We start from the raw sequence: 14,717 nt of genomic DNA on the forward strand, positions 1-14,717 counted from the left end.
CCCTCATTGGCTCCTCGCTGCGTCCTCGGGTCGGGCTCTTCCGGGTGGGGTGGCTCCCGGAGCTCTGGCGGTCTCCGGTAGGGGGTCCCCCACCCTGGAGTTGCCGAGCTGTGGTCACGTGGCACCCTGAGGGACGCTGGAAAGTGCTGCTCCTCGCCGGGGGGACGGGATTTGCTCCTCGTTAAAGGCAGAGAAGAGCCTTACTTTCAGACTCTATGACGGTCAGTTTCCAAAGGAGAAAACTATTATTTTAGATGTTCCCAGATCCTTTTACTGATTTAAATAACATATCATTTCAGGCAGCACTTCAAAAAGAAATGAGTCTGTGCATAGCTAGAAAGATGTTGTTGCTCATCAAATGCTTGCACCCTGAAACATTACCGTCAGTTTTGGACTTGGTTAGGAAGAACACAAAAAAGTCCCTGTTAACAACAAAAATTCAGCCCAGTACATTGTAAAGGTCTGTTGGCTTTATTCATGGATTCGTGGATTGGGCAGCACCGCATCTAACAAGTAGATGGCAGCTCCAAAGCGCTATGGAAAGGGAAAGTTGTTTTTTTAAGATTTTTATTTGACAGAGAGAAACACAGGGAGAGAGGGAACACAAACACGGGAAGCGGTAGGCAGGGGAAGAAGCAGGCTTCCCGCAGAGCAGGGATCCTGATTCTGGGCTGCATCCCAGGATCCTGGGACCCTGACCTGATCCGAAGGCAGATGCTTAAGGACTGAGCCACCCAGGCGCAGGGAAAGGGAAAGGTTTTTAAAGGTAGGACAAAAACATCATTAACAGATAAAGGGATTATGTCACATGAGGTCACCTTATTGTGAGGACAAAAGAGTCTTATTAGGAGACTCTGTCATCTTTCTTTGGGGAATGGAGTGGGCCTATCCATGTAGATTACCTTTTTGGTACTGACCAGAAAATCCCTGACTGAGCTTGGAAACTAAATTTCTGGGGGAAGTTGAAAGTGCAGTGAGCTTCGGTATTATGCCCTGGTTTGGTGACAAGGCCTAGCGGAAGTGACTCCATTTGGGCCCGTGGTTTCCTCTTGCACACCCATTACAGGTCTGTGACATTGAAGGACAGGGATGGTAGGCCACCCCCAATGAAGTGGTCAATGACGCGGTCAGGCTCTGGTTCCACATTAAACCTCTCTTGCCTGTATAGTGATTATGTAACATCTATCGAGGACCTTTTTTTTTTTTTAAGATTTTATTTATTTGTCAGAGAGAGAGTGCACACAACCAGGGTGAGCGGCAGGCAGAGGGAGAAGTAGGCCCCCGCTGAGCAAGGAGCCCAATGAGGGACTCGATCCTGGACCCTGGGATCATGACCTGAGCTGAAGGTGTACACTTAACCGACTGAGACACCCAGGCGTCCCTATCAAGGAACACTTTTATCCATGTACTTCTATGTACTCAATTCCTTTTAGGAATCTGACATCATCCCAAACAGAGAGCAACTTAACCGATGCTATTTTTGGTACCAAACACATGTTGCCATTTTCAGTTGGAGCAAGTGTGCAAGGGGAGAATCTGAGTCCTGAAATAAAGGGTTATCTGAGGGGCGCCTGGGTGGCTCAGTTGGTTAAGCGACTGCCTTCGGCTCAGGTCATGATCCTGGAGTCCCGGGATTGAGTCCCGCATCGGGCTGCCTGCTCAGCAGGGGGTCTGCTTCTCCCTCTGACCCTCTTCCCTCTCGTGCTCTCTCTCATTCTCTCTGTCTCAGATAAATAAATAAAATCTTTAAAAAAAAAAAAAAAGTGAGAAAGGATAGAATCAAACGGAGCACTTGACTGTGGTAGACCAATGTGGTTGGTCATCGTGAGGCCTTTATCTCCAAATATGACTTTTTCATTCTTGAAAACATTGAGGAATGCTACTGTCATCCTTAAAAGTAAATAGCCAGTTATTTTACTAGCAAACTGAGTTTATTCAGGAAAAACAGAATTGCAACCGGGGATAACCACACCAGGGCAGACCACAAGCAAGTCTGAAGAGAGAAGGAAAGTCAGCTTTTATTACGGTTTAAGAGGAGAGTGGGGAGGTTTGCTCTCAATAAAAGTTTATTGAAGAAAAAGAGGTTTTAGTTGTGACAGTGTTTCATTGGCTGCATGTCCCTGGTTAGTGTGTGGTTGCTGGGTTAAGGAGAGATCATCCTTTTTTGTTCAAAGCAGGAGATTAAATTCCTACTGGGAAAGTGTCCTTCCTTGTCAAGATAAAAGTAATATTCTTTTTTTCCTGCTGATTTTCCATTCCTCCCCATGTGAATGCTCCATTTTATTTTTTTAATAGATTTTATTTATTTGCGCATGAGAGAGAGGAGTGGGGGAGGGTTAGAGGGAGAGACTCTCAAGTGGACTTCCCGCTGAGGGCGGAGCCTGATGTGGGGCTAGATCTTATGACCCTGAGTTTATGACCTGAGCCAAAATCAAGAGTCAAATGCTTAAAGGACTGTGCCATCCAGGCACCCCATTAGAGCTCCATTTTAAATGTGGTTTCCTTTACTAATTTTCACACCGCTTTGGAGAGAGACTTGAGGAAATTTACGATACCCAAAGTAGTTAAAATGAGAAGGAAATTGAAATGTCATGTTTAGGGGCGCCTGGGTGGCTCAATCAGTTAAGTGTCTGCTTTTGGCTCAGGTCATGATCCTGGGGTCCTGGAACCAAGCCCTGTGTCTGTCAGGTTCCCTGCTCAGTGGGCAGTCTGCTTCTCCCTCTCCATCTGCCCCTCCCATTGCTTGTGCTCTCTCCCTCTCTCTCTCTCAAATAAATAAAATCTTTAAAAAAAAGAAATGTAATGTTTATTCAGTCTCCTAACAAATGTGCATTGAGCACATACTGGTTTTTCAGGAACTTTGTTAGATGCATGGGAGAAACTCAGGCACAAGACAAGCAGCCCTGCCTTCAAATGCCTTGTATTATGGTCAAGGAAAACACAGGAAACAGGAAAGCAGAATTACTAAGTTATATTCTATGTTAGAATGAGGCAGGTAAAATGGAAACAAGGAGAGGTGATTTTGTGAGAAGAGGGGTCCAGGTGTAATAATCCACTGGGCAGAAAGGGAACCCTTGTTGATTTTAAGAGCACCACTGAGCAAGGATGAGTCCTGTGGGTTTTTATTTTCATTAGCTCTCTTAAAAGATGAAGTGAGCTACATGAAAATTTCCAAGAGCTTATTTGTACAAACACCAAATCCATTCACACAGCACCAAAACAAATTAGGTAAAGGCTTTTGTAGACCAAAAAAGGGAAGCAAAGCAATAAGTTATGTGATTGACTATTAGTTAAGGCAGTGTCTTATTTGGAAAACTAGTTGACTTGTGTGTGTGTGTGTGTGTGTGTGTTTTAAGTAGGCTCCATGCCCAGCATGGAGACCAATGTAGACAGCTTTGTGTGATTCGGTGTTTTTAGGTTGAGGCATTTAGAAGATTTTGCTCCAGGTTAGGTTTCAGTTTGCCTATCAAGGTGGTAGGACATTGTAGCCACCCACACCTAGTGGCCTCTTTGTTGATTTGCAGTTCCACACGAAAGAAGCAGGTGCCTAGGTGGCTTTCTGTGGACTCTTCTGCAGTGGAGACCCTGGGACTCCAGCACTTTAAGCCTTTGGCCTGCTTGGCTCACTGCAGAAGCACTCAGCAGTTGTGCATGAGAACCCTTCGCTCTGTAGCTCATCACAGTCTGTACATCTACAGCCTCCTGTCCTGGAGCCTGGAGGGAGGCAGCCTGGCCTTCCCTAAATAACTTGTTTTCACAGTTTCATCTCTGCACTGACCCTCTCCATCAGCTTCACGTCAACTCATTAGAAATGCTCATTCTCAGCCCACAACTGAGACCTCTTGACTCAGACACTTTGGTGGTAGCCCAAGAATTAGTTTTTAAAGAAGTGTCTGGGTAAAATAGATGCAGAGTAAAACATTCCATCCGCTAGTTGCAGTTCCTGAAGACAGGGCACTTCTTCTTTTTTTTTTTTTTTTTAAAGCTTTTATTTATTTATTTGACAGAGAGACACAGTGAGAGAGGGAACACAAGCAGGGGGAGTGCAAGAGGGAGAAGCAGGCTTCCCGCCGAGCAGGGAGCCCAATGCGGGGCTCGATCCCAGGACCCTGGGATCATGACCCGAGCCGAAGGCAGGCGCTTAACGACTGAGCCACCCAGGCACCCCGACAGGGCGCTTATTCTTGTCATTTAATCTCCTCTATTGCTGCAGGACTTCAGAACAGATGCTGCAAAATTTATTAGCACACGTTTATTCTCTTCATTAAAAAAGTAATATCTAGAATGTCTGATTTTCTGTTATTAATGGATTACTACTCCTTTATGAACGTTGAAAGTGAAAAGCTTCTAGCCACTCTACCTGGTACAGAAAAACAATGTTTGCAGTATGGTATCCTTTTAGAATTGCTTCTTCACATGAATGGATCACTCTGTGTGTGTCTCTGTGTTCAAATATCTCCCTATGTTTCCAAAACCCAGTTTTGGCTGCCTAGCACTTCAAAAGTCAATACTGAAGAGACAAGTGGTGATTGGAAAGCAACATAATCTTTATTTAGGAGGCTGGCCACCTAGGGAGAAGGTGGGCTCTATTACAAATGCCAACTCCAAGGTTTCTGACTTGCCCACGGGTTTTTGAGGTTAGGACAGTGAACCATAACATTTCTTGACTACATGCACACTCGATGGTGCTAGCTATAGATGTTATCACAGTGCTGGGACGTTGTGCAAGGGGTCTGGTTCCTTAGTGCCCTGGGGTTGTGCAAGAGGCTCTGTTTTCCTTTGTGGCATTCAGAAGTGCTCAGTTTTCTAGGAGAGAATGCATGATCTATAGATAAAACAGAAAGGTGAATCGATCATGTAGGCTAAGGGTGCTTGTTAAACCTTCAAGATTACTAGGTTGGCTGGAGGGCCTGAGGTGGCTTCACCCATACAGTTTTTCTTACTATTGAAAGAAGACCTCGGCTGGCCCCATTTTGACGTCAAACTTTCTAGTCAGGTTCATCTTGTCTCTTGACTCAGATGGAAGATCCCCATGGCAAAGCGTCCCCTGACGGGAACCGACGGGAACCAGGACTAGCCCCTCAAGTACTAAGGATTGCCCTGAGCCAGCAAGTCCCGACCCATGACGGACTCCAGGACAATGATCTATTTGACTTTCACTGCCTACCTGCATGTACCCATCCACCTTGGCCCCACATTTTCCTTTTTTTTTTTTTAAGATTCTATTTTCTTGACAGAGACACAGCTAGAGAGGAACACAAGCAGAGGGAGTGGGAGAGGGAGAAGCAGGCTTCCCGCAGAGCAAGGAGCCCGATGGATGCGGGGCTCGACCGCAGGATCCTGGGATCATGACCTGAGCCGAAGGCAGATGCTTAACGACTGAGCCACCCAGGCGGCCCCACGTTTTCCCTCTTTAAACCCTAAAGTGTGGGGCCCCTGGGTGGCTCAGTCGTTGAGCGTCTGCCTTCGGCTCGGGTCGTGATCCCAGGATCCTGGGATCGAGCCCCACATCGGGCTCCCTGCCGATGTACTCAACAACTTCCAGGTGTCTCCTCTGTCTCTGCACCACCCCTGCCTTCCCACCCGGCACCAGGCCGCCCTGCAGGCCCCTTCCTGGCATAATCTCCGAGATGAGACCATGATCCCGCGTGTGTCCCGAGGGTGGGAAAAAGGTCCGCAAGTTCCCACACGCCTGACCTAGGGACCCTCTTCCTTCTGGTGGAGGCCCTTAAAGGGCCTGGACTCGTTTTTCGGGCGTAGAGGGAGGCCAACACTGACCCGGAAGTTCTGGTTGAGGCCCCGCCCAGGGGCGGAAATCCCTCTCTTCCGGGAGAGGCCCCGCCCCACCTAGCTCCCTGTCCTTCCTGGCCAGGGTGAGGACGGAAGTGGCCCAGCGCCCGCGCCCGCGCCCCGTACCCCGCCCCGCTGGCTTCTCCGGAGATAGCGGTCCGGTAAGACATCCCAGAACAGTGGTGAAAGGCACGGAATGTCGACTGTTTGGGGACCAGCAGTCAACTATTACAGAAAGATTAGAAATTAAATCACTTGGAGGCTGGCGTCCCACGGTGAGAATTTCTCCCGGTGTACTGGGTGGAATCGGAGGAGGCGACTCTGACCTGAGTGGGTGTACACAACCTTGTCACTACTAACGTGAGACCAGCCAGATTTTCAGTCACCAGTCAGGGTGTTCAGGGACGTCCCTCCCCTCTGACCTGTCAGGATTAAGGTCTCCTGCCTGTGAGGCTCCTGCAGACCTCCAGGCAGCTCACAGCCCCCACAGCTGTCTGCCTGGTCTTGTAAAGTCTCCTGCACACGCCAAGGTTTAGTTTTCCACCTAACACCCAAGTAGTTTTTCAGCGCCTTCTCTGAGCATATCCCGCTCTCATAATGGGAGAATTTACAGTTTGTAAATAGCCTAATACTATAAAGTGGGGCTGGATTTTTGTATTTCTGAATTCTGCACTTAAAGTCCGGACATGACGGTAAGAATGCACCCTAAACTTAAACATGTATGGTGTTTTGGGTCATGACATAGGACACAAAAAAATCTGAGGAAAAATAATAAAGAGCCTTCCAGTATTTAGAAACAATTACTCCATATAGAAAAATGATCAACCAATATAAAATCCAGGACAACTCCAACATAGGTCTACTAAAAAAACAATAGTCTTGAACACTACATCTAAAACTAATGATGTGATATATGTTGGCTAAGTGAATTTAAATTAAATAAATAAATAAAATAAAAAACAATACTCAACTGAGTAAATTTGAACATCAGATTTTCTCCACAGCATCCCATCTAACAGAAAGGGTCTCAAAGGGGCAGAAAGGTTTTAAAGGCAGGACAAGCAGGACAAGGACATTGTGAAAACAAAAATGGATTATTTGGGCAAAGTCACCTCCTTTTGGGGGACAACAGGGACTTATTAGGAGGATTACATCACCACCGTAACCAGGAAGCTTCAGGCTGACTGACGGAAAGTGAAAACTACAGTCAGGTTAGCTCTTAAGCCCAGGTTTGGTGATGCAGTGGTAGCAAAGTGACTCCATTCGGGGCCTGTGGTTTTCTTTTAAAATGTCTTTGTTGTTTTATTGTCGTATTTGTAAATGAAAAGGAAAATCACTGTAACTTACACACAAGAAAGTGGCAAATGAGGTTAATGGAAAAGCAATACAGAAGATTTGCAATTGGCAAATAAGACATTTTAAAAATGCTCAAAATCGGGGCACCTGGATGGCTCAGTAGTTAAGCGTCTCCCTTAGACTCAGGTCATGATCCCAGGGTCCCGGGATCGAGCCCCGCATCGGACTCCCTGCTCCGCAGGAAGCCTGCTTCTCCCTCTCCCACTCTCCCTGCTTGTGTTCCCTTTCTTGCTGTCTCTGTCAAATAAATAAAATCTTAAAAAAAAAATGCTCAAAATCATGAATCTTTCAGGAAATGCAATTAAAACTACACTGAGGGGTGCCTGGGTGGCTCAGTCGTTAGGCGCCTGCCTTCGGCTCAGGTCATGATCCCAGCGTCCTGGGATCGAGCCCCGCATCGGGCTCCCTGCTCGGCGGGAGGCCTGCTTCTCCCTCTTTCACTCCCCCTGCTTGTGTTCCCTCTCTCGCTGTGTCTCTGTCAAATAAATAAATAAAATCTTTAAAAAAAAAAAAACTACACTGAGATTGTGCTACACACTTATTACATGAGCTGAAATTAAAGAATGGCCATATCAAGTATTGGCAGGGATGTGGGAGAACTGGACTTTTCATCCACTGCTGATGCGAATCCAAAAGCAAAAAACAGTCATTGTGATCACAGCACAGCAGTTTTTTCAAAAGTTAATACTCATCTACCCTGTGACTCAGGTAGCTAACATTAAGTTACTGACAAAAATAAAAACAGCATACATCTATATAAAAGTACTGACAAATGTTTGTGACTGCTTTATTTTCAATAGGCAAAATCTAGAAATAACCTAAAAGCCCATAAAAAAGATAAATAAAGTAACAGTGGCATATGCAAACATAAGGATGTTATCTAGACAGAAAAGTGAGCTACTTGTATAACATCACTGAAGAAGTCAAAGTTATTATGAAACACAAAGGAAATAAAAAAAAAGAGTAAACACTTTGATTCCAAACATATAAATTAAAAATGTGATGGTTTCCATTGTAAAACAAAGTACAATGGTTACCTGGAGAGGTGGGCAGGGTAAGGAGAGATTATAATAGGGCAGGAGGTAATATATACCATGACATCTATGGTCATTATCGGGATTATGATGGTGTCAGAGATTCATATCCCTGTCAAAACTTATCAAATTTTACATTCTTAAATATATGCAATTTAGTAGCATCTATAAATTAAACTTTTATAAAGTTTTAAAAATTGGCTCAAAATAAAAATAGGTTTGGCAACCCTATCCTGACAGCACCACCTTGTTCCCATGTCCTCTGAGCGTCAGTCTTGCCTCAGTGTCTCCAACTAAAGGGAGCAATGAAGGACGTTTCCACCGGAGTTAACAGGAACATTGCCTGGGTCTTAAGCGCCACATCAACAAACTATAGATTCCGCCCCTCACCTCTCTTAATATCTTGTTTTCCTCTCTGTGCAGTAATGATCTTGAGGTGGGAAACACGGAGGGGTTAAAGGAATCACCAGTATCTTTCAATTATTCTATCTGACAATGACTTCAGCTACATTGATTTGTGTACACACTCATCCTGCAGAGTCACTGTCACAGAAACTGGTCTGGATGCATTTTTAGAAGAGAAACATTCCATAGTTGGCCGCAGTCTCCTCCCCTGCCTATTAAGCCAGTGTTTCTGTACCAATTACGGTTTCCCTTGACCCCTATGGTCTTACAGCCAGTGACCTTAGCCCAGTGAATTGTGGACATCAGAGCACATGGCTGTTTGTAGACATGGGAAAATACCCCCTCGGCAGTGCTGACATCCGTGATGTCTCCTTTGAGTAAGGGAAAAAAATTCATGTTGCTTTCAGAAGCACCAAGAGCCTCACACCTGTCCCCTCCTGGGGGTCATCATTGAGGCTCCTAAAACACATGTCATTCAGGCCTCAAAGGAAGACCAGAAAGCCCCGCAGTTTTTCCTAGGAGGCTGTGAGGCAGCAATGCAAATTTAGTCCAAACTGGCAGGCTACTGGGACGCCTGGCTGGCTTATTCAGTAGAGCTTGTGATTCTTGACCGCGGGGTTTTGAGTTTGAGCCCCAAGTCAAATATACAGTTTACTTAAAAAACAAAACAGTCCGGCGCACCGCCGGACAGACGGGACCCCAGCGCCCGGCCTCCCCGAGGGCATGCGTTGCTGAGGAGCAGCGGACCTTCGCGGCGGCGCCATGAACCTCCTGCCGTGTAAGCCCCACGGCAACGGGCTGCTCTATGCCAGCTTCAACCAGGACCACGGATGCTTTGCCTGTGGGATGGAAAACGGATTCCGAGTCTATAACACCGATCCGCTAAAAGAAAAAGAGAAACAAGAATTTCTGGAAGGAGGAGTTGGCCATGTTGAAATGTTATTTCGCTGCAACTATTTAGCTTTAGTCTGTGGTGGGAAAAAGCCGAAATACGCCCCCAACAAAGTGATGATCTGGGATGACCTGAAGAAGACGACTGTTACTGAAATAGAATTTTCTACAGAAGTCAAAGCAGTCTAGCTGCGGCGAGATCGAATTGTGGTTGTTTTGGACTCAATGATTAAGGTGTTTACGTTCACACATAATCCCCATCAGTTGCATGTCTTTGAAACCTGCTATAATCCTAAAGGCCTCTGCGTCCTGTGCCCCAACAGTAACAACTCCCTCCTGGCCTTCCCGGGCATACACATGGGCCAGGTGCAGCTCGTGGACCTGGCCAGCACCGAGAAGCCGCCTGTGGACATTCCAGCCTACAAGGGCATCCTGAGCTGCATTGCTCTCAACCTGCAGGGAACAAGAATTGCAACTGCATCTGAGAAAGGGACCCTTATAAGAATATCTGATACTTCATCAGGGCATTTAATCCAGGAACTACGAAGAAGATCTCAAGCAGCCAATATTTATTGCATTAACTTCAATCCAGACGCTTCCCTCATCTGCGTGTCCAGTGACCACGGCACAGTGCACATTTTTGCTGCCGAAGATCCAAAAGGGAATAAACAGTCTAGTTTCAGGTTCCCTCAGGCTCTCCGTGCATCTGTGCCTTTGGAACAGAGCCAAATGCCGTCATTGTGATTTGTGCAGACGGCAGCTACTACAAATTCCTATTCAACCCCAAGGGGGAGTGCATCCGGGACGTCTACGCAGTTTCTAGAAATGACCAATGACAAGCTGTGACTCCACCGGGAGTGCAACCAGCACCCACAGCCGGCCACCCCCGAAGCGCTGCGTGTGCCCTTCAGACTCCTGGGGTGGGTGCTGGTGCCCTTGGGCCTCGTGGGTCAGCGGCTGGAGGACTGCCCAGGGACCTTGGTCCTGAGGCCATTCTGTGGTTGTCTGTTTTCTTGAGCAGGGCTTCCCATTTCCAGTATTAAAGGACGAATCATCATCAAGGCAGTGTAGACGCTCAGTGGCTCTGAGCCGCCCGGGCCCGACTGCTGGCCCGCGACCTTTAGTTCAGCTTTGATGCTAGCTTCTGCCCTCCCACCTGCGCCTCCCCCGTGCACCTGGGGGCTCCGTACACATGTAGGGACTGGGTTGACAAAGGGATGGACAAATAGAAATTTGTTTTGGCAATAGATTCCATCATTTTTACTGAGTCTGTAATGGGGAAATGAACAAATGTGTCAATGCGAGTTCTTGCATTACACCAGATTTCTAAATAGAACAAGAATACCAGCAGCTTGCCTTAGAAAAGGAGAAAGGAATTCCTTCTCCCCTCTGAACATGACGCAAAGAGACAACCATGTCAGAGAGCCTAGGGTGGGCGTCTCCCTGTGAGCTGGCGTCCTGGTCTCCCGGGCCTATGGTGCAGCCGTCCCCGTCTGTCTGTCTGTCGGAGCTGTTGGCATCACCCGCGGCGAGCAGAGCGCTTCGTGTGCCCCGCGGGTCTCCTGAGTTTCCCCGTTGTGTGTAGGGAGCAGAGTAACACGGAGACGGTCACTTAATTTAGAGGATGTAGAGGGAAGGGTTGGGCGCCACAGCGGCCGGGCCGGACACCGGGGCAGGAGTGGGAAGCCTCAGCCTGCCGCGCCCCTGTCGTTGCTCAGAGCCACTCTCATTAGCATTCTGAGAAGGGAAGGCACATGACAACATTTCCTAGCATCGGTGTCTAAAACAGGTTATGGGCTCTATGTTGTTAGTACTCCCAAAGGTACGTATTCCGTTTTCTTAAATTCCCTTTACAGAAGCCTAATTGTATGGTTTTGATTTCAGGTTGTAAACATTGAAAGTCTGCAGCGGCAGCTCCTGGTTCTGCCAGTTCTCTCTCACTGTCATGTAATCAACTAACTTTGTATGTGGATTTCAGTGTAAAGTATGCATGTTACTTTGGTGTGTATTTAATCATGAAATTTAATTTTGCACTTATTTGTAATGTTTCTTTTAAATAAAAGTGACTAATTTTGTTGTACTCTGTAAAAAAAAAAAAAACAGAGATGCCTGGGTGGCTGAGTCGTTAAGCGTCTGCCTTCGGCTCAGGTCATGATCTCAGGGTCCTGGGATCAAGCCCTGCATCCAGCTCCCTGCTCAGCGGAGAGTCTGCTTCTCCCTCTCCCTCTGCCTGCCACTCTGCCTACCTGTGCTCTCTAGCTCTCTGTCAAATAAATAAAATCTTTAAAACAAAACAAACAAACAAAACAAAATTGGCAAGCTATTTCCTGCCATCCTCTCCCTCCTCAGGCAAGATAATTTGAGACTCTTAAACAGTTCACCCTTTGATGCTTGTTGAGCCCAAATCATTTTATAAACTACCCCTCACAGTAAGTAGAACATTCAAGGTTAAAGAGGACTTAACAGTAAGGCCCTGATTATTATCTTAGCCAAATCAACGTGGAGCAGATAGTTCTCCAGTTTGTGACTTGGAACCTGGAAAAACTAATCAGAAGTATCACACGAGACCAACATGTTCCTGAAAAAGGTAGTCATTCTCTATAAGCTGCCAGCCAAATTCATGTTGTTCTCTGGGTTATCACTGATTCAGGTCAATGCCCTGAAGGTATTCAAGGAGGAGGCAAAGCTGCCCCTAAGACCTCAGGTTACTGCTAATCTGCTCCAACTCATGGGAACCGAGGTCAGCTTCTCTGAGTACACTGGGGTGAGGACTGATGCGCACCATGTTGGCAGAAGTGAAAGGGTCACAGAACTGTCAGTTACATAAATCTAGAGAGATCTCTGGACAATTTAGAAATGCAACACCCACACATACTTCTAACATTATAAAGAATCTCCCCACTGTAAAAGATTCAAATCAGTCAAGTGGCTCCTCAAAGAGTTTCCACCAGGGGCGCCTGGGTGGCTCAGTCGTTAAGCATCTGCCTTCGGCTCAGGTCATGATCCCGGGGTCCTGGGATCGAGCCCCGCAACAGGCTCCCTGCTCGGCGGGAAGCCTGCTTCTCCCTCTCCCACTCCCCCTTCTTGTGTTCCCTCTCTTGCTGTGTCTGTCAAATAAATAACTAAAATCTTAAAAAAAAAAAAAAGTTTCCACCAGTGGCATTACACTGAATAAGGAAATCGCATATTCATTATACAACCATGCCTTTCTCTAGTGTGAACTCTCCAATGTTGAGAGAGGTTAGATTTTCCCCTAAAAGATTTCCCACATTCACTGCACTCATAAGGTCGTTCTCCAGTGTGAACCCTGTGATGATAAGAAAGAGCAGTACGAGTGATAAAAGATTTCCCACATTCACTGCATTCATGAGGCCTTTCTCCAGTGTGAACTCTGTGATGATAATGGAGGGCAGTACTACTTATAAAAGATTTCCCACACTCACTGCATTCATAAGGCCTTTCTCCTGTGTGAATTCTCTGATGATAATGGAAGCTGGAACTAAAAGTAAAAGATTTCCCACACTGGTTGCATTTGTAAGGGCTTCCTCCATTATGAATTCTCTGGTGTATTGAGAGTGAATGTTTTTGTCTAAAGGATTTCCCACATTCACTGCACTCATAAGGCCTCTCTCCTGTGTGACCTCTGTAATGATACCTGAGCGCAGAGCTAGAAGTAAAAGATTTCCCACACTCACTGCATTCATAAGGTCTTTCTCCTCTGTGGGATCTCTGATGATAACTGAGGGCAGAGCGAGAGGTAAAAGATTTCCCACATTCACTGCACTCAAAAGGTTTTTCTCCAGAATGAACTCTATGATGATACTGGAGTTCATACCTACAAATAAAAGATTTCCCACATTCATTACACGCATAAAACCTTTCACTTGAATGAACCTTTAGGTGCATATTGAGGCTATTTCTTCGGGTAAAGGACTTACCACATTCACTGCACTCATGAGGCCTTTCTCCAGTGTGAACTCTGCGATGATACTGAAGAGCACTATGAGTGCTAAAAGATTTCCCACATTCGCGGCACTCATGAGGCCTTTCTCCAGTGTGAACTCTGTGATGATAATGGAGGGCAGTACTACTTATAAAAGATTTCCCACACTCACTGCACTCGTAAGGCCTTTCTCCTGTGTGAATTCTCTCATGATAATGGAAACTGGAACTACAAGAAAAAGATTTCCCACATTTGTTGCATTTGTAAGGGTTTCCTCTACTATGAATTTTCTGGTGTATTGAGAGGGAATGTTTTTGTCTAAAGGATTTCCCACATTCACTGCACTCATAAGGCCTCTCTCCTGTGTGACCTCTGTGATGATACCTGAGTGCAGAGCTAGAAGTAAAAGATTTTCCACACTCACTGCATTCATAAGGCCTTTCTCCTCTGTGTGATCTCTGATGATAACTGAGGGCAGAGCGATAGGTAAAAGATTTCCCACATTCACTGCACTCAAAAGGTTTTTCTCCAGAGTGACTTCTATGATGATACTGGAGTTCATACCTACAAATAAAAGATTTCCCACATTCACTACACTCATAAGGCCTTTCACCTGAGTGAACCTTTAGGTGCATATTGAGTCTATGTCTTCGGGTAAAGGACTTGCCACATTCACTGCACTCATAAGGCCTTTCTCCAGTGTGAACTCTGTGGTGATAATGGAGAGTAGTATGAGTGCTAAAAGATCTCCCACATTCACTGCACACAAAGGACTGTCTTCCAAGGTGGACACCCTGGTCCTGAATATGTGTGTGTTTGGGACTAAAAGCGTTCTTGCATTCTCCCCAGGTGTCATGACTTTTTCTGCTTTGTAAAGTTGCCCTGCACTGGGTGATTTCCTTTGGATTCTCTCCAGTATGAGTGGCCTCTTGCTGCAGATGCCCTGAGCCAGACAGGAAGTCCTTCTGAACTTCTCCACAAGTAAAGGGCTTTCCTGAACCATGGAATCCCCAGCTCTTCACAACAGAGGCCCTGTCCACACGGCTTCTGAAGGGTTCTGCACCCATGTGCTGCTCCTGCTGCTGCTGAGACTTTACACTGAAATAAAATCGTTTCCCACAGGCCCCACACCTCAACAGTTTCTGGCTGTTTTCTTTTCCCTGGTGCGCAGCCAAGTAGAAAATGTCTCTCAAGACTGGACCACACATCTCACAGGGGTGGGTCTTCCGGGAAGACTGAGCTGCCTTGGGCGTCCTGGTCTGTGACACGCCTACAGAAGTGCTCTGGGCAAAGGGTGC

The 14,717-nt window shown here is 46.4% G+C and overlaps 2 protein-coding genes and 1 pseudogene across 2 annotated transcripts in view; 2 read left to right on the forward strand and 1 right to left on the reverse strand.

Moving 5' to 3' along the window:
• The window catches only part of ZNF274 (zinc finger protein 274), a 365,529-nt gene that overhangs the window by 92,233 nt on the left and 258,579 nt on the right, over positions 1–14,717 (forward strand). The window lies entirely within an intron of this gene.
• Positions 7,904–14,711, reverse strand: LOC102740372 (uncharacterized). Its single transcript, XM_081807351.1, has one exon. The coding sequence runs from the start codon at positions 14,625–14,627 to the stop codon at positions 12,639–12,641; it is 1,989 nt and encodes a 662-aa protein (XP_081663477.1). The 5' UTR covers positions 14,628–14,711; the 3' UTR covers positions 7,904–12,638.
• Positions 9,348–11,556, forward strand: LOC102739785 (WD repeat domain phosphoinositide-interacting protein 3 pseudogene; annotated as a pseudogene).

Source organism: Leptonychotes weddellii, chromosome 16 (genome assembly GCF_054177405.1).
Source record: "Leptonychotes weddellii isolate Sample4059 chromosome 16, ASM5417740v2, whole genome shotgun sequence".
Lineage (NCBI taxonomy): Eukaryota > Metazoa > Chordata > Mammalia > Carnivora > Phocidae > Leptonychotes > Leptonychotes weddellii.